The 20,170-nt window shown below is 46.8% G+C and overlaps 4 protein-coding genes across 4 annotated transcripts; 3 read left to right on the forward strand and 1 right to left on the reverse strand.

The window, feature by feature from the left end:
• Positions 1–632: 632 nt before the first annotated feature.
• On the forward strand, positions 633–1,699 carry GGI43DRAFT_387519 (mitochondrial carrier domain-containing protein; the record flags this gene model as incomplete). The annotated part of the gene is made up of 2 exons (XM_083203943.1): positions 633–1,582; positions 1,651–1,699. 2 exons carry the CDS (start codon positions 633–635, stop codon positions 1,697–1,699), a joined length of 999 nt encoding a protein of 332 aa, XP_083056719.1.
• A 566-nt stretch (positions 1,700–2,265) lies between these two features.
• Positions 2,266–5,563, forward strand: GGI43DRAFT_415571 (uncharacterized protein). The gene is made up of 2 exons (XM_083207165.1): positions 2,266–3,160; positions 3,213–5,563. The coding sequence occupies exons 1-2, from the start codon at positions 2,336–2,338 to the stop codon at positions 4,899–4,901; spliced, it is 2,514 nt and encodes an 837-aa protein (XP_083056720.1). The 5' UTR covers positions 2,266–2,335; the 3' UTR covers positions 4,902–5,563.
• Positions 5,564–6,500: 937 nt separating this feature from the next.
• Positions 6,501–11,910, forward strand: GGI43DRAFT_216729 (P-loop containing nucleoside triphosphate hydrolase protein). The gene has a single exon (XM_083200278.1). The coding sequence runs from the start codon at positions 6,708–6,710 to the stop codon at positions 11,565–11,567; it is 4,860 nt and encodes a 1,619-aa protein (XP_083056721.1). The 5' UTR covers positions 6,501–6,707; the 3' UTR covers positions 11,568–11,910.
• A 391-nt stretch (positions 11,911–12,301) lies between these two features.
• GGI43DRAFT_216743 (uncharacterized protein) lies at positions 12,302–17,139 on the reverse strand. The gene is made up of 3 exons (XM_083200279.1): positions 14,551–17,139; positions 12,928–14,489; positions 12,302–12,859 (listed from the first exon to the last, which is right to left on the reverse strand). Exons 1-3 carry the CDS (start codon positions 16,904–16,906, stop codon positions 12,524–12,526), a joined length of 4,254 nt encoding a protein of 1,417 aa, XP_083056722.1. The 5' UTR covers positions 16,907–17,139; the 3' UTR covers positions 12,302–12,523.
• Positions 17,140–20,170: the final 3,031 nt, after the last annotated feature.

Raw genomic sequence — 20,170 nt, forward strand, 5'->3', positions numbered from 1 at the left:
CATTGATATCAGCTTCATTCAAGCTGCGTGTCTCCACCGCCAGCGTCATCGCCATCGCCATCGCAATCGCAGTCATCCCCGGCTTTCATTAAACCCCCCCTTCCCCCACCAGTGGCTCGGCCCTCGTGCGCACGACTCAAATAGGGGCGCATTGGATTCAACAGAATCCAGAATTGAAAGGGAACTTAAACGCGGAGTTACTTGGTGAGTGCGCTCTCGTTTCCGGCCTTGTCTTTGTCCGCCCGCCAATCTGCGACGGCCAGCGGAGCCACCCTGAACCCACTCCTAGACTTCCCGATCGGAAGCCCCTCCACGCTCCTCAGGCTCGGGTATCATACCGGCTCCTGTCGGCCTGCCGTTGAGCGTAGGGACAAGAAGTTGCCGATGGCGGGATCGCAGTCCCGAAGCCAGACTCTAATGCCTCTAATCCACCATCCATCCCCATGCCTCCTATTATACCGCTCATAATGTCACTCGTGTTGCCACTATATGGATGCTTCTTGGGCTTGACTAATATGCCATAGTCACTAGAGAAACAGACAGGGTCCTCTGTTGGCGAGATCCGATCCGGACTACCTGAGATAAAATATAAAACTATAATATATATAAGTTAGCCCTTCGCTGCTGTCGCCATGAGTTCCATCAGGCAAGCCGCAGAGTCCATTCGGTCAAGGACCTCAAACGTCATGGAATCCGTCAAAAGAAGTGACACGGTTGCAAAGGCATCCGATGTTCTTCACACTCCAGTCATGAAGGCTGCTTTACCCTTCATCAATGGAGGCATCAGTGGAATGGTAGCCACCACTGTAATCCAGCCAGTCGACATGGTAAAGGTCCGCATCCAGCTTGCTGGTGAGGGTACCTCCGGAGGGCCAAAGCCAACCGCATTATCTGTCACTCGACAGATTATCTCCAGTGGAAAGGCTCTCGACCTGTATACTGGTCTCTCTGCTGGTCTTCTTCGACAAGCTGTATACACAACCGCTAGACTGGGCTTCTTCGACACTTTCATGGCAAGGCTAACAGAACGAGCAAAAGCTCAGGATCGAAGTATCGGCTTCGGAGACCGCGCAACTGCTGGTTTGGCAGCTGGTGGTTTGGCAGCCATGCTTGGTAACCCAGCAGATCTGGCGCTCATCCGAATGCAGAGCGATGGCCTAAAACCCATTGCAGAGCGCAAGAACTACAAGTCAGTAGTAGACGCGCTAGGATCTATCGCCAAGGGTGAAGGTATCGCTGCTCTTTGGGCTGGCGCCGCACCAACTGTAGTTCGTGCCATGGCTCTCAACTTTGGCCAGCTCGCTTTCTTCAGCGAGGCCAAGGCCCAGATGAAGAAGAACACGGATTTGTCTGCTCGAGCCCAGACTCTTAGCGCCAGTGCTATTGCGGGCTTTTTCGCCAGTTTTTTCAGTCTCCCATTCGACTTTGTCAAGACAAGATTGCAAAAGCAGTCAAAGGGTCCCGATGGCAGGCTTCCTTATAAGGGTATGGCCGATTGCTTCACCAAGGTAGCCAGACAGGAGGGCATCTTGAGATTTTACCGAGGATTTGGAACGTACTACGTCCGCATTGCCCCTCATGCGTAAGTTTTGACTCCTTCATTCCTGGAAACTGGCATATGTGAGGATCAAGTAACTGATATTCATATAGGATGGTAACCCTAATTGTTGCCGATTATTTGGGCTGGTTGACAAAATAAATGAGTTTGAAGTGCGCATTTGGTATTGAATGGCGTTGATATCGTGGTGGTCTTTTGTTGCTTATATGGCACTTATGCTGTGTTGCTTTTTTTTTTTTTTAAACTTTGACTGAGTGATTATGGAGTTTCCAAGAAGTCACTGTGGGATCCCGGGCTTATTGATAGCAAGGAAGTATGTTTATTGGGGTCTATCAGTGATAGATATTCTAGATTTCATGCTGCTGTAATTTTTTTTTTCTTGCGCAATATAACATGAAATTACCTTCCTGAGTAATTACTAGGGTCATGTTCCCACTTTTAAAAGCAGTAGCCTTTCTCGGGGAGAAGAGTAAAATCCAGGTATCATCTATGTTCAGCTCTATCAGATTAGAAATTATTGATGAAGCAAATAGTCTGTCGTGATCTGAAGATATAAAACGGCGACAGATGTTATACGCCTACAAAGTGCTGCCGTGGTCTTTCTCTGTACGATCTCGAATAAGGGGGAATAAAGTCTTAGTCATCGCCTATTAAAAAGCACGTGATTTCGCGCCGCCACTCGCGTGGATCCTCATGACGCAGTTACTGAGATCGCGGGTATACGCCTGCAGTGAAGTAAACCTGGATTAACGCTAAATTCTAACATGTTGTGTGAGAATGGTTAGAAGGAAACGCAGCGTCCCTCAAAGGGGCGGTCGGCAACAGGCGAGTTCCGCTGACGGAGATGAGCCGGACATATATCAAGAGATGCTGGCTGAAGCTGGAGTTGCCGCGCCGGCCGCAAGCTCACCGGAGAGGCCGCTGAAAAGAAGACGTGAAGGTATTCCATCGCATCAGAGGCCAGCAGAACCGGCACCAGTACTATTGGCTGCAGCTTCAAGTTCAAAACCTAGTCGGGGAAAAGACGTCGAAGAAGAGGAAGAAGAGAATGATGATGACGATGCAGAATTTGAAGACGTTGCTATTCCTGAGCCTACTATTCAAACAGTTGAGCTAGGGTCGGATGAGGATGAAGATGATGAAGACGAAGATTTACGTTTTGAAGATGTCGACTTAATGATGCCCTTACCAGACGGAGATTCCGAATCACAAGAACCAAAAGAATTAGAGCTCAATCTGTCGGCACAAAAATCTGCAATGACGTCGAAACAAGCGGCAGATAGACGGAGACCAATCACTAAAGAAGAAAGAGAGCGCCGCCTTGATATTCATAAAGCTCATTTGATATGCTTATTATCTCATGTGGCGAAGCGGAATCATTGGTGCAATGATTCTCAAGTTCAAGCTCAACTTCGGTCTCATCTGGCAGACAAAATGATTCAATATCTGACTCCAGGAACAAATCTATCGCAATTTGGAAGAACTGAGAGCCTTAAAAATGGACTGAAGTTGGTTGCAGATATGTGGACGACAAAATATGAGATTACAGAGCGTGGCATGAGGAGGTCACTATGGGCAGAAGAGGTGGACCATCTTAGTAGCGTACGTATTTTGTTCCTAAAGTCTCAAGAATCGTTTCTAATATCGTCTTTAGTACGAGCCTCCCAGTGATATGGACTCATGTCTGGATAAATCAGATTTTAGAGAAGCAGCCAAAACATTCCAAGGCTCGCGAGATGTTGGAGCTCAGCTGTATTGTGCTTTACTAAGAAGCGTTGGTGTTCGTGCACGACTTGTATGTTCGCTACAGCCTCTTTCATTTGGCTCTGCAGGACCTACACTACCGAAACCTAAAGAGAGCTCCAAGTCGAAATCAGTCTCCAAAACCGAACAGATGTTATCTGAGGTAGCAAAATATAGAGAAATGGCAAACGCCGTCTCATCAACCGCTTCCGCAGGTCCTTCTACTGCTAGGCGCAGATTAGGACACCCAAATGCATCGGATTACAAGTTTGAGCCCAAAGCAGCTCCTTCTAAACCTCGCCAAGTATTCGAAGCGCCTAAGCGAATACGCGAATCACCTTATCCAATATACTGGGTGGAAATACTAGATGTTGGACACCAAAAATGGCAGCCTACAGACCCAGTTGTGATGAATTCTTTTTGGAAGCCCAAGATCTTCGAGCCTCCCATAACAGATAAGGAAAATTCTTTAAGCTACGTTATTGCATTCAACGCAGATGGCACTGCAAAGGATGTTACCCGACGGTATACAAAAGCATATACGGCAAAGACGCGAAAGTTGCGCATAGAAACTGCATTAGACGACGGTAAGCGGTGGTGGAATAAGGTAATGAAGATGTATCAACCCAAAACTCCTGGCGATCTAGATCAGATCGAAGACATCGAGCTTGCTGGAGTCGAGGCGAGAGAGCCAATGCCAAGAAACGTGCAGGATTTTAAGGATCATCCCGTATATGCGCTGGAGCGCCATTTACGTCGACACGAAGTGCTCATTCCAGGGGCTGTACCGTCTGGAACGGTTGCAGTTGGAGCTAGAGCTCCCCTGGAAAAGGTTTTCCGTCGAAAGGATGTACGAATAGCGAGGAGTGCCGAAAAATGGTTCCGACTGGGCCGTGAGGTAAAGCCTATGGAGATTCCTGCCAAGTGGCTACCCAAACGTGTGCAAAATAAGAGATCTAGATTTGACGAACAAGAGCAAAATGAAGATGCAGATGGCGATGCGGGGACTCCAATCTACACAATGGACCAAACAGAACTATATGAGCCAGCCCCAGTACGAAACGGACGAGTTCCGAAGAACAAGTTTGGAAACATCGAAGTATATGTACCCAGCATGATACCCAAAGGCGGCGTTCACATAGCAGACGAACACGCTAGGCGTGCGGCGTATGTTCTAGGGATTGACTGTGCACCAGCACTTACGGGGTTCCAATTCAAGGGGCGACAGGGCACGGCTGTGTTAAACGGTGTTGTCATTGCAAAAGAGTTTGAAGAGGCTGTCCGGGCAGGCATTCAGGGCATGCTTGATCTGGAGCAAGAGGTAGAAGAGGAGAAGAGACGATATGTAGCGCTGAAGCTCTGGAGGCGTTTCCTCATGGGCCTGAGGATTCGGGAGAGAATCTGGAGCGGAGTAGGGGAAGAGGAGAGACAGCAAGCGGATAGAGAAGCAGAACTAGAAGCGGAGGCAAAGGGTGCAGAAAGTGATGAAACTGAGGAGTTTGACATGGTAGTTGATGATGAGGATGATGGCGGAGGAGGTGGATTTTTGGTTGGCGATGATGATGTCGATGAAGGGGGCGGTGGGTTTTTGGTTGAATGAGGAATGAACTATATACTACTCATGAATATGTGACTCTTTCATATCTAGTACTCCGTACATATGGAACAAATATCCATCTTGGGCTTGATTTTAACTTTTTAGCTACATTTAAAGTGCGTTGTATATTTCTATTTTTGTTGCTATTAACGCTAAATAAGCCACTCCTTCTAGCTATCTCTATCGAAACTTCGATCTTGAACGAGAACACGAGCAAATTATATGGGTTAAGAACCCCCTAGCCAATTTTTTAGTTTTTTGCTTTGTTGTTGCCTACAGTGTACAATACGTCAATTTTAATGCAGGTCGTATATCTTTAGTGTAAAGGAACTACTCCCTTTCGAGCAACAATATCCATTTGCCATATCCAGCAATATATATCCGTAAAGAGAGAGGGTGAGAGGCTCAGCAGGATGGGACGCGCAGGCTGCAATCCAAGTCGGATCGATGTCTTCCCGAATCCCGGCCAGGAGCCAGTGCCAGCGACTAATCGGCGTAGGAATTAAAGAGCTGACAGTGAAGATTGAGGTCTATGCTAAGAATCTAAGCAGCAGATACGCGGATAGCCTCACCTGTAAGTCCTCTTTTTAATTTGTATTTGCTTGCCCCAACATGAACGGCGAGCTATCGTGAACTTTGAAAGCTTAATCCGTGGCTTTGTGATCCTTTATAAATACTACACAGGTAGGTTTGTCGGGCTAATAAGGAGCTCCGGATTTTAAGCCCGCATGGTGTGGAGCTTTTAAGCTGGCTGTGCCCAGCTTTAGGATGTTCAGCTTTGGGCTACTCACTTCTTTTGGATAATAAATAATTATCTATAACTCACTGTATTTATTTATTGAAATGTATTGATTAGGTATACTTACAGCAGCATGCCTTACTACAAAAAAAAAATGCAGAGCACGAGTTTCTCCGATACCTGGCTTATTACCGGCCGACCTTGGATTCAGATACTTTCTCACCCTTGGCTGATTCCCCGAGGGGCGTTTTTCTAGCGTCCGCGTATACCCTCCGCGTAAATTGTGGGGATTGTGTAACTTGGCCAATTGGGGCGCAACAGCTACTCTGTTTTGTCTTACTTGTATCGAGGCGTTCAAGCCAAGCGGATCGGGCTTTGCGCGATGTCCCGTGTGGCTGCTTGGTGCGTTACAGAAGTATTTCCTCGTTTTCTTGTCTTCTTCTCTACTGGGATTATATTGAATTTAGGCCTTGATATCACCAGCTGAGAAAAAGGAGAAAGAAGAAGCAGAAGAAGAAAAGGAAGGATCGATCAACGGACATGAGCTAAGCCAAGAACCGACACCCTGGTCAATGCCGAGTCTCACTAAAGAACTCCGTATGGGGCTTTGTCTTTTCCAATCGACAACACAGTCAGACACTGAGCATCGACCCATTCATCTCAATTGACTTCTTCGCACCGCCCAGACCCTCGATCGTCTAAATTCCGCCGACGTTTAACGCCACGGTGTTTCGCCTCTCCATCTGCTTCTTCCGTTACTGCCAGGGCATGCATCCAAGCGGTTCGCGCGACATCTGATGGAGAATATATCTGAAGCGCCAGCACGAGCTTAACCTATGGACGCGGGTCGCAAAGGCGACGCACGCAACCTCTAACCTCTCATCCTCTCTTTGATATTCTATAGTACTTGTTTATTCGGCGGTGTGTAACTGGCGAGCGTACTGTGTGTGTCTACTTCTCTCGTTTGAAGCTGGGATTCCACTACATGTTGGAGAAGCGCAAAAGGATCGCAGGGGATACCCAAATACGCTCCCCATAGCTCACGGCCGTCGAGCTCGCCTTTCGTCGCCATGGCTTTCATTAAGCAAGTTCGGACTTTAATGTCCAAAAACTTTCGACATCTACTACTCCGTCATCCTACAAAAATCGTCATCATGGCCTTCCTCGTACCCATCATCCTGGCCGCCTTCTTCAGCTTCGCCAAGAACCTGTTTGTTCCGCCTGCGCTATATGGCTTCGGTTCGGTGCATCCTATAAAGACGCTTTCGCAGGCATTTGACGACGCTTTCGGTAGCGGGCGAGACAAAATTGTTTTAATCGACAGCGGATTCACAGGCGGCAATATACAGAAAGTACTGGATTCGCTCCAATCGCAAATAGAGGCGCAGGGGCCTCACGTCGATATCGTCAGGGCAAGCAGCGAAGATACTTTGCTCACCGAGTGCCGGAGTAGCTTGCGGGGAGTTACGGCTTGTTTTGGGGCTGTCGTCATGCGGTCTTCACCAAACGAGGGAAAGGGTGGCATATGGAATTACACCATCCGCACGGATGCTGAGATGACGAGCAGCCCCATCAAGATCGACGTTGACAGGAGTGATAATCCTGAAGAGGTCTATCTTTTGCCTATTCAGCGTACTATCGACGGTATCATTGCCGGTATGAACCACACCAGCGCGCCTCAGGCTCTCGCCAACACCCAGGAGATGCCCTACACCAGCATGACTCAGAAACAGAGAGAAGTCAAGGTAAGGGAAATCTTCCACAAGGCCATTACAAGCTTCATGGGAGTTGCCTTCATTGCCTCTGTGATTTGGATCTCATACCACTTGACTGGTCACATTGCTACCGAGCGTGAGTCTGGCATGTCGCAGCTTGTAGATGCGATGATGCCTGTTCGCAAACCGTGGATGGCGCTGGCAGCTCGTATCATTTCTCACCATCTTTCCTTCTCCATTATATATGCTCCAGCGTGGATTATAGGATCTGTCATCGTGAAATATGGTGTATTTGCGTACACTAGTCTCGGTATTGTCCTTCTCTTCCACATCACCGCTGGTCTTGCCATTGCCTCCATGTCGATTTTGTTTGCATCCTTCTTCAAAAAGGCCCAACTCAGTGGTATTACCGCTATTCTTGCCATCTTGTTACTTGGTATCTTGGCGCAGTCTCTGACACAGCCTTCAACGGGACCTGTGGTGATTTTATCGCTGCTTTTCTCGCCCTGTGCCTATGTCTACTTCATCACGCTCATGTCTCGTTTTGAGAGAAAAGATATACCTACCAACCTTGTTAAGATAGCTCCGGGCAGCCCCTGGAAGCTTCCAGGTATCGCTCTTTGGGTCTTCTTGATCATTCATATTTTTGTATACCCCCTTCTCGCTGCGCTAATTGAAAAGCGATTTTATGGTACCTCGACTGAGGGTCGTAAGATCTTGGCGGCCGGGGATGGCAGTCTTGGCGATAATGCCATCCAGCTGGATGGCTTCACCAAAATTTATAAGCCTAGCTTCTTCTCGCGCTTGTTTTCATTGGGATCCAAGCCAAAGGAACCTGTTGTAGCGGTCAATGGGCTCAGCTTTAATGTCAGGAAAGGTCAGATCGTGGCCCTCTTAGGCGCCAATGGAAGTGGGAAAAGTACAACTTTAGATGCTATTGCTGGTCTGAATAAACTAACAAGTGGATTAATTACAATTGATGGACAGGGTGGTATGGGCATTGCGCCGCAGAAGAACGTCTTATGGGACGACCTAACTGTCGAAGAGCATCTCATCATATTCGATAAACTCAAGTCCCCGAATGCGCCAGCGACCAATGAGCAAATTACTGAGCTGATCAACTCCATTGACCTCCCTCATAAACGAAAGGCTCTTGCTAAAACCCTATCTGGAGGCCAAAAACGAAAGCTACAGCTTGGAATGATGTTGGCAGGTGGAAGTGCTGTTTGCTGTGTGGACGAAGTGAGCAGTGGTATTGACCCGCTTTCTCGCCGGAAGCTTTGGGACATTCTCTTGGCCGAGCGAGGAAAGAGGACTTTGATTTTGACTACGCATTTCTTGGATGAGGCAGACCTCCTTGCTGATCATATCGCCATTTTATCAAAGGGAACACTACGGGCTGAAGGCTCTTCCGTCGAATTGAAAGATAAGCTTGGAGGTGGCTATAGAGTTAACGTGCACAAAAATCCAGACATTAAGGATTCGCCCACTATCGACGGCGTGAAGAAGAAGGATGCCTTTGATCTGATCACCTATGTTGCCCCTACGTCCAACTTAGCGGCCCAGGTTATCAAGGCGCTTCAGAAGGCCAATATCACAGACTTTCGCTTCTCTGGCCCAACCATTGAGGATGTCTTCTTGCAGGTTGCCGAGGAGATTAAAGATGAGGAAGTCTTCCGAGAAACTATCGTCGAAAAGATGCCAGTTAAAGACGACAACAGCTCTTCGCAAGGCTACAGCACTACCCCAATGGAGCCCAGCCTTGGCCTTAAGCTTCTCGACGGCAGGCGAGTGGGATATTTCGAACAAGCTGTTATTCTTTTCAAGAAACGCTGGACAGTCTTGAAGAGGAATTGGATTCTCTACGCTATTGCATTCCTACTTCCAATTGCCGCAGCGGGATTGACGTCTCTATTTGTGAAAGGCAATGGACCAACAGGCTGCAAGCCCAGTGATCAAGCCTCGACCTCTGATACAGAAGACGCTTTCACTCAAATAGGTGACAACGACAGCCTTGTTTTCCTTGCCGGACCATCTGACAAATTCAACTTGTCGCTTGTTTCAAGTCTCTTCCAGCCTGTCTTTGCTGGCAGCCCTGGTCCGCTCTTCAACATTGCCGCAGCTTCTCTTGGCAATCTACACCTTGTTGACTCGTTTGATGACTTCAATCAGTTCATAAAAGATAATTACGCAAACGTGACTACGGGTCTTTGGCTCGGCGATAAAACCACAAACCCTACTATTGCGTGGGTTGCCAACTTATTCGTCACGAGCCCGCTCACAGCTCAGCAGTTCCTCGACGTCTTGCTAACCAACACTACGATTGCAACATCATGGTCCTCCTTTGATGTCCCTTTCAATCCTACAATTGGCAAGGCTTTAAATTTAGTCATCTACATGGGCCTGGCACTTGCTTGCTATCCCGCATTCTTCGCCCTGTACCCAAGTAACGAGCGCAGGAGATTTGTGCGCAGCTTGCAATATTCTAATGGTGTCAGACCCTTTCCCTTATGGATGGCTTATCTGATATTTGACTTTTCCATGGCTCTTGTTGGTGCGGCAATTGTTACCGCTCTATGGGCCGGGCTATCAAACATTTGGTTTCATATAGAGTACGTCTTTGTGGTCCTCTTCCTATACGGCCTGGCTTCCATTTTGGTGGCCTACTTTGTCTCTCTCTTCACCAAATCTCAACTTGCTACATTTGCATGGGCGGCTGCTTTACAAGCGGTTTTCTTCCTCGGTTATTTGATCGCCTACGTTTGTGTCGTTACGTATGTCGAGGTCTCCAAGATCGATAGCACCCTTTTGGTCTGTCATTACGTGATCTCGGCATTCATGCCCATCGGCTCCGCGACTAGAGCTCTATTCCTAGCAACCAACCTTTTCTCTACTGCTTGCGACGGCAACGAACTTGCAACAAATCCCGGCGGCATCAAACAATACGGAGGCCCCATCCTTTATCTTATTATCCAATCTTTCATCTTGTTTGGACTCCTACTTTGGTTCGACAGTGGCAACGTAGGGTCTTCTGCAAGAGCTTTGTTTAATCGCCATAAGCATCCAGAAGTCTCTGCCCAACCCGATGAGGAAGTGGGCAATGAGGTGGCTAGAATCACAAACTCTACAGAAGACGATGGCCTAAAGATTTTGCATCTAACCAAATCATTTGGCAAGAACCTTGCCGTGGATAACGTTAGCTTTGGTGTTAAGCGTGGCGAGGTCTTTGCTCTATTGGGTCCCAATGGAGCCGGTAAATCCACCACTATATCGCTGGTCCGAGGTGACCTGAAGCCGAATCTAAACGGCGGCGACATTTTCATTGAAGGCGTGTCTGTGACAAAGAATCTGGCAGGCGCAAGGGCAAACCTTGGTGTCTGTCCCCAAATTGACGCTCTGGATCAGATGACAGTTCGAGAGCATCTCGAGTTCTATGCTCAAGTTCGGGGTATCCCTGACATCGAACACAATGTTACTGCCGTCTTACAGGCCGTGGGTCTCAGTTCCTTCTCGACACGCATGGCAGCGGCTCTCTCGGGTGGCAACAAGCGTAAGCTCAGTCTGGGAATTGCTCTCATGGGTAACCCCGGAGTTGTCTTGCTTGATGAGCCATCGTCAGGTCTGGATGCTGCAGCAAAGCGAGTCATGTGGAAGACGCTCCAGGCAACAGTTCCTGGCCGATCTATCCTGTTGACAACGCATAGCATGGAAGAGGCTGATGCATTGGCTGGCCGTGCCGGCATTCTAGCCAGACGTATGCTTGCCCTTGGCACACCTGATGACCTGCGACACCGCTTTGGCGATGCTTTACACGTGCACCTCGTGTCGAGCACAGCGCCCAGAACCACAGACGAGGAGATGAACGCCGTAACCTCATGGATTCGTGATATTCTACCCACAGCCAACCTTGAGTCAAAGATGTATCATGGACAGTTACGTTTCTCAGTTCTGTCGAGCGAAGTTCTGTCCCTGACTGAAGGCCCAAATGTGGACGATGTGACGCCCATCGGACATGATATCAGCCAAGGTGCCATTGGACGACTCATCGTCTTGTTTGAAGAGAACAAGGCTCGTCTCGGCGTTGAGCACTACAGTGTCAGCACCACGACGCTTGACCAAGTCTTTTTGGGCATCGTCGGTCAGCACAACATCCAAGAGGAGAACCACGAAGCAAAGCCCGGCCTATTCAAGAGGATGTTGAAATTCAAAAAGTGATATTGATGCATCGTGTGGTATAGGATGTTTATTGTAATAACGATCTTCCTTTTTTTTTTCTTTTTGCATATACATTTTTTATTTTCGAATAATGAGATTCCGATTCTTTCCATCTTCTTTCTTTGGACGTTACTATTTTGGAGAGCGAGGGAGGTATATAGCCTACAATTTACACGTCTCTAGTGCATCGACTACTTTTTTTGCTTCTGAATTAGGTGTTTAGTAAAAAGGGGATTTTGACGATTCTAAAATGCACTGTGGATAGAAGGTCTCTAATTTAGTACTTTACTTTGAATAGACATCATTTGCATTTCTTCTCTCGTCATTATGAATCATAGAGCCGTTAACATCCATTCCACTTGATGTATCTATGAGCATTACCTATCAAAGTTGTACGGGTCAAGATGTGTGTATGAACGCTATTGCGGTAGCTCATCTTCAGTGCATATGATTTTTCTTTTGACCTACTACAGTTGAAGCTATGCCATCAAAGGCTCTGGGTCTTCTCTTAAAGCTCTTCTTCACTGTAAAGATTAGCATATGAGCTGGATGACACAAATCCTCTTCGTAAAGCAATGACTAGCAGAATTGCAAAATTCGCTTCAGTCGCTAAAAAAGCCCAATTTTGATAATGAACTTATCTCCTCATGATGTCTCTTATTATGGATTATAATGCTCTAGCTTAGCTAAAGCGCCGTAACATTTCATATACCTGCAAAATACCATGTGCCGAGACATAATTTCCTGTTACTCCTCCCCGATCCGCTATATGACATGCCGTAATCTCCCAAAAGTGAATCTATAATGGCTCGTCTATCGCCCAAGTAAAACTATTCATAATAAAATTGAACAAAAAAGATATAATTCTCACCGAACACCCAGCGCCCACGATATTTTCGTATACATTTCCCAATAATCCTTTTACACTGAAAACTTTCGTTAATATCATTACTTTTTCAATCAGTTCCTACAACGATCTCCTCTGTTGACTTTGTGAACCAGCCACCTCTTTCCCACTCCCCAGGCACATACATGCATGAATTTCGCGTTTCAGCATCATAAATGCCCCTTAAAAGCGTTGATAGTCTCTTAAAGTCAATCGGTTTTAAAATCCATCCATCAAAGCCTGCTTCGATGTAAGTATTTTTCAGTTCTTCCACTAGAGAGGCCGACACGGCAAATATGGGAATATGGCCGCATTTCGCAGCCAAGGTTGAATGGCCCTTGTGTTCGGATGATGTTTCCATTTCTCTAATCATCTTAGTACTAGTAAGGCCGTCCACAATAGGCATCTGGAAAATTATGTTAGTGCCTTTGAAGAAGAAACAAGAAGGGCATCTAGAAAGTAGCTTCTGCCTACCTGCATATCCATGAGGACAACATCGAACGCAGATGAATTATCGCTATATGTTGCTGCACAGTCCTGTCCATTTACTGAATGATGGATGCTATTACCAGCTCTCTCTAACCTCTTTTTCAAAATTTTCATGTTAATGGGGTCATCTTCTGCAACGAGCACATGCAACGCGTTGTTATCCGCCGCAGTGCTGCTGCTAATCAAGCTGGGCCGGCGCTTCGTTTCAGTTGCATCGGTATCGACTTCAGAAATACTTTCTGCTTTCTTCTCATGTTTGAAAGAAGAAGACATATCCATGTACTCGTCCAGTACCTTGATTGCTCGAACTGGCACCTTCGTGTCACGGATCTTAGCGGTGCCAAGATCTTCATCAGAAAGGTTAACAGAAGGTTTTTGATTGGGAGGCTCATTTAAATGGACAGTGAAGCTTGTGAAACTTGTGTTGCTAATTTTATTAGAAGCACTTGATGTGTGAGCTTTGGAAGAGAAATATTCGCCATCTTTGTCTTTCACTTTATCTTGCAGTGAAAGGGGAGTTTTGATGGCGTCAATTAAGCGATCCGCGTCACTTTTCTGGCTTCCATCCTGACTTATACCACTCCGGCGACTATCAAGGCTCTGTCGTCCTAAAGAAATCGCATCTGTCGTCGAAACTTTGCTATGATCAAGCAGTAAAATCTCGTTCTCTTGCGCCAGGGGTAGCGATTTGGTTGCCGAAAGATCGTAGGTATAGGAAATCGAGTTATTAGTAGATCCAGAGGCCTCTGCATCTGGAGATTCCTCGGGTAGTTGGAACGGCAATTGAATAATGAATTGAGAGCCTTCCCCTTCTTTCGATTTCAACCTTAGCTGGCCGCCTGCATTTCTGATGACCCGGGCTACGACGGCTAGGCCAAGTCCTAAGGTCTTTATTTCTTTCTTTTCATCTTTTTCATCATTTGCCGGCTGAAATGCCGATCCTTCTGTACTGACTTGCTCGAGGTCTCGAAAGAGGGCTTCTATTTGTTGAGGATCCATGCCGCATCCAGAATCTTCAACCACGATTTGTATTATCACTTGGCGATCTTCTTTAACCTCGGCAGGGAGAATGTCCACATTAACATATCCAGAATCTGTATGGGCAATCGCATTTGCGGTAATATTTGCGATAACTTGGCGAAGACGTCGGTTATCACCCTGTACAAATCGAGGTAATCCGGAATGCTTCGTGATCTGGTATTCAATACCTTTTCGCTTTGCGTCACCGCGGAACGGATCTATGGCTTCATCCACACAAGTAGAAAGGTCAAAAGTTTCTTGCACAATCAAATGCTGGCCTTCTTCAGTCTTGGTTAGGTCTAAGAGATCATTGATGACGTAAATCAACGACTTTGACGCCGAATGAGACTTTGCAAGGTTATCTCTAGTTTCTTGATCGAGTGATCCCTCTAGGGCAATTTCAAGATAGTTAACGATAGCATTAAGTGGTGTGCGAACTTCGTGCGCCGAGTTAGCCAGCAGAAGTCTTGTCAGGCGAGTGTTTTGTAGAGCGGCTTCTTTTTCTCTCCAGACTTCGATAAACTTGCCTATACGTATAAGAGTCAGTATCTAACTTGCATATTTGATTTTAGGTTTGGGATATAATACCGTAGACTAAGCAGAGAACCGCCGCAGTTTCAACCTGCTCTTCAACCCATTCGCGACATTTACCAATGACAATCTCATTCCACGTTTTGAAGCTTGATCGAGGCTCTAGGTAGCCCACGGTACCCTCTCGAAGCGTTTTTTCATAGGGATTTCCAGCCCATCGGACTTCCTTAATCTGTCCTTTGCGGAAAAAAACAATGAAGTCATGACCTCCAACACTCAGGGGCACATATAATAATCCCGCGATTACCTGGAATCCAAGGGGGTATTGCAAATCCGGGAAATCCTCTCTAATATCTTGAGACGCAACAATTGATGTCAATTTGCGCACTCGAAGATATTCGAGCATGACTAAAGCTTCTTGGCTCTGCTCAATAGCCCCCAAGATCTTGGTCTCTCCTTGAATGGACAGCAGACCAAAATCGGCATCAAATAGTCGCAATAAATCATCAGAAGATGCAATTATATATCCGGTTGGATTCCTGTCAGTTGGGGCAGTGTTGATCAGCTTGCGAGCCTGCAGTCGCGATGCATAAGACAGTCTTTCGATATTTCTCGAGGCCGTATCCCCCACCAAGCGACACATTTTCCGAATCGGGAAAGAAACACGCATGCCATGATTGCCATAAGAGTGACATGCCATCAGCCCCCAAAGTTCGTTAAAAGCATTGAGAGAGATTGACATGGATGATCGCACTGCCATATTAGCTAAATATTTCAAATGAATGGGAGACATGGCCCGCAGATACGCATGGCTCATATCAAGGGGAACCTCGAGATCCTCTTTAGTCCGGCAAACTATCCTAGCAGTTTGCAAGTCTCGGTCGTAGAGCAATCGAACCTTATTCAGCTTATATAAATTGCGTGCCTGGGCGGGGATGTCAGATGCTGGGAAGTGTAAACCTTTGTATAAATCTGAAGTCTTGGAAGCGTCGACCAACTCGGCCACAACTTTTCCATTCCAAGAAGAGTCAAATTGGTATATCATGACTCTGTGAAATCCTGTGAGTTCTTTGACTATTCCAATGAGGACTTTTAGGAAGATGTCGAGATCAGGGGCTGAAGAAAGCTGCTCCTGGACTTGGGACATGATATCAAATACTTGCATTGCCCCCTGGTCGCCTCGCTTCTTCCTGGCGCTTCGCAAAATCCTAAGTGGCTTGCTTAAAATCTCTGTGCTTTCTTCTATTTGCTCCAATGTGGGATTGCCGTTAAGGGTATCTGTAGGGGTAGGCGTAGAGGTAGGAGTGTCCTTTTCTTCCGGAGGTCGGAGAGGAAATTCTTGATCGTCGTCTTTTTCGAATTCGCAGATGATTAAATCAGGGTGAGCGGGGTTTATGTGCATTGCACACCATAGCTTTGTACTCCTTTTTCCTTTCCGGCCTCTTATCGAGATACTAAAGACCTCTGGTCCATTGGCAGCAGGGTCAGCGTCCTCATCTCGGATAAAGTCAATATGATCCAGGAGGTTGTCTTGTTGCTCTTCAGTTAAGATATCCAGGAAGCTCTCAAGTCCAAATAGCTGCTGAGGTGTGCGGCCAAGGAGATTTTGGCAATTCTCGCTGACATATCGCACAACGAACTGGCCTTCGCTCTCCTCACGCATGGCCAAGAGGACACCAAAGCTTTGAATAGCACCTGGGATATGGATGGGCTCTTCTTCGCATCTTTGCAAAACACCATCTCTCCCAGTGATAACGGCATGACCGTCGTCGGTCATGACGTGCGTAAAACGAGTTGCAACATGCTGGAAATCGCTTGGTGGCTGGCCGTCAGAATTCAGAGGTACCTCGGCCGGGACTAATGAATTATCGCCTTCAGAGCTCTTTTCGTCATCGTCACCAGGTGCAATTGATTCTTCGTCATCTTTATCTGAAATAGTTAGGTCTAAATTTAAAGGCGTCGATGAGCTGTGACGAACGGCATCCGCCTGGAGGCTGCTGTAGGGTCCACTCATGGCCCTTTTTTTACGGATTTGGGCAGCTCGGTCATCTGATGAAGCCGGTGATGTTGGTGACATGGGCTCATATTCTAACCTTCGAGCATCGGTCCAAGACTCCGACCGGTTGGCAGAGCTGAGCAGGTGTACTGGTATGCCAGGGCCTTGGTTATCAGTCTCGGCCAGATGGGGGAATAAGTCATCGTCGGCAATAGGGTCGACGCGGACTACAGAGCGGATTGGGAACACTCGACCAGCGAGATCAGAGGCTGAAGGGGGTGACTGGTGGCCCAACAGCTGATCGGATCTTGCACTCATAGCTGAGGTGGGCGTCTGATCGTCGCTTGCCCTGGCGCCGTCCGCCGAGGTGGATTCATTTGAGGCTCTCTCCGACTCATCTTGCCGTGGTGAGTCCATTATCTGAGAATTCGAGTTGTTTGGAGCACAGATTGTGCTACGTCAAATATATCAAACTGCAAGAAGCACATGCCGTGTTGAGTTGAGTTAAGCTGAACGCATCTCGGGGCGCAAGCAACACAAGGAGGTCAAAATACGGTCGAACCCGGTCTGAGCTAAGTCTGCAAGATAGAGGAGAGCGATGGGGAGATGAGATGCCAAGAGAAGCAGGGGGATGTAGAAGACAGAAACAAATCTGTACGAGGACTGAAGCAAGGGCTGGAATGGGATGATGCTAAGAAAGGACAGCGGGTGAGGCGACATGTACCTGCTGCATTAGTTGGGAGAACTTGATGCCGCTAAGGCACTGCCGATCTTGGTCTCTTAGTAGCTAGCAGTGCCCTCAAGTCACTCACCAGGGCCTAGAGGGCTCAGATCAAACACTGCGAGCGCGTGGCCAATTAACAAATGCCCTGCACGCGAATCATATGGGCGGAAACAATGGGATCGTTGACACGAGCATGTCCGCAAATAATTTTAAGTTTCGGAGTAGCGCAGATGCGTTTGATGGAGCCGGGATCCAGTTGTCGATGCAACTGATGGCGGTGCCAAAGGCCCAAGCTCCAGGTACTCGATACCTGCTACGGCGGACAGATGAGGGGTACCAGAGTGCACATGTGATTCACGCGTATTACCTCACTGTCTTATCAGAGGCATATTTATGGCGATCTGTGTTTGACCAACTGAGGCTATATCTTGTCTGCTAAAGCTTCGTCAACTCTGGTGCTGAAGACAGCAGCTGTGGTCGAGCAAACGCGATCGTGTTTTCGTCTTCCACTTATAGCGTCACCATGCATGGAGGGGTAGTTACAGGTTTATTGCATATAGCACACTGGTACTCTGTGTATCGTGTACCTACCTTGATACTGATCAACCAAATGTCAAAACTCACAGGCGCCTGTGCTTAAATCGGCTACCCCCAGCTTGAGGCCTGCCTGCCAGCAGCAGTAGTATGAAGAGTTTTCTTCGGGTCTCTTATTCCTTTAGTCTCCATGCCATCCGCTCAAGCAACAGGAAAGATGGGCTCTGCTAGTACTTCGCTATAATCCCCGTCAGCAGCAAAATGATGGAGCCTCCGGAACAGATGGTCCGGCAAAAGGGAAAACTACGAACCATATAAGTGGCGCCAATCTGAGACCCGAGGCCGAAATCTGTTGGCGGCGATCAGTGCCCCCATGTAGCAAGCACTACGGCTTTCAGCGGGAGGCGAATCAAAGCACGTTCAGATTGACTATGTGACAAATGCAGGAATCTTTCCGATTCATTTCTTACTTTTTCTTAGTATAATATCGCCATATTCTGGAACAAAAATATACGGAATCTCGGTCCGTTTTCAATTTTGCGCAGTTATTTGCTGACAAACAGTCCTCAAAACCGGAAAGTCCTCCGGCAACTTTCTACGAATTGAAGCCTCCCGCCGGAGCCGCGTGGCTGGATAGTCAACCAAGACATGTTTGACAGCGTCGAGAGACATCCCACTCCGTATACTGATAAAGAGAGTAAGTCGACAGTAAAAAAGGAAATGGGCATGTCACCACCTGAGACAATCCTATGCATACCCAGTGGCGCTGTTCATCATGAAAACTCGGCGTGATCTTAAAAATCGAAGAATGGCTGTCGTGAGCTGTGTCTTATTTTTATATATACCTAGGTATCTTGTTATCAACGTTTGATATTCATTTGCAGTTATATATAGCTTCAAAAAGGCTAAAAAAATTCCATATCTTTAGCTACTCCGCTAGATCTTTGTATTTAGCAAGAAGCACGATTCATATAAATAAGTCTTGAAAAATAATGGAGACGTAATTGCTTATTTACTTTTGTTATTTGTGTTGTGCATGATTACTCGATTGTGATATCATGATGCTTAGCTAGTTGATAAGAGCTTCTTCGAAAGATAACTGGGCTAGGGTTCAATTCAAGGGGATAATTTAAACCCTCGGTCCTTGATTAATGGCAGGCAAGAAAAGGCCGAAAAGGGGAGACATCCAAAACTGTAACATAGGCAGTCACATAGCTTGAATTAATGAATATAGCAACGCTATATTACTACCTAAAGCAGCAATTCCATTCAATTATAATCTCGCGGGAACTTCTTCTCTACTCAGATACGTCCATCCCGACCACGCCAGCGTTTGCGTATCATCTTATATAGCGAAATAGTTAGTGGTTCAGACGCACAGATGCTGAAGAGCATATAAGGGCTTTATCAAACAGTGAGCTGTGAAATCAGCCAGTAGTGCGCAATCCAAAAACACATGCCCGTCGAATTTGATATCCACAGCTCTCTCAGCTACATTGCAGGGCGAGCTGCGTTCTCTCTTTTCATAATATGCGATAAGTCTCACAAGTGGTGTTTAGACCTCTTTAAAGTCTTTCTCGATATAAGTCCACACCAAAGTCCGCATGATTGAGTATAATATAGCTAACTTTAACATATTATTAGCTGTAGGTGCTATACTAACATTCTGAGAGCCTAATTATTCATTGATTGGCCACCCTCAATAACATCACAAAAATCTTTTACTTCGCTCCGTATTGGCCAAACTTTAAAGGGCAAAAGGCGGAAATCTACCAACGCTCCTACGACATGGACCCGATGGCTACCTAGATACTCCAAGGGCCATCCTTCAAGGTCTTCTACTGCTTCTACTGCTTCTACTGCTTCTACTGCTTCCACTGCTTCCACTGCTTCCACTGCTTCCACTGCTTCCACTGCTTCCACTGCTTCCACTGCTTCCACTGCTTCCACTGCTTCCACTGCTTACTTCCCTTCAACGCACTTCAAAGCTCTTGCGGAACGCCTCTAGCTCAGGGGTTATCAAGCTCTATCAAATTGTATACGAGTGTCCGGATGTCCTTTCTGAGAATTCACGTAGTTTTACGTCAGAGCACAGAGCATCGGTGTGGGGATCAGATCAAGCTTGATCAATTCTAAATACGTATGTTAACGGCTGCGTCTTAAGAGTGACTCGAAAGTCATGCCTCTGATAATATGTGACAGTTTAATACGCAACTTCTTTTTTGAGATTGTCCTAGTACTGTGATGGTGGATGATGTTGCTGTTGAATGGTGGATAGTTTCTTACTCTTCTTCCATTTCATTTTTTGTCTGAGCGACTTGTCCCTCATTTATAATTGCAAGAATTATATGTAGAGAGACAAAGTAAATATATACTATTCGGCCTGGGCAGAGATTTTCGATATTTCATCAGGTACATCCAGT

This window comes from Trichoderma evansii (assembly GCF_050947405.1).
Source record: "Trichoderma evansii strain SZMC 28006 chromosome Unknown GGI43scaffold_25, whole genome shotgun sequence".
Lineage (NCBI taxonomy): Eukaryota > Fungi > Ascomycota > Sordariomycetes > Hypocreales > Hypocreaceae > Trichoderma > Trichoderma evansii.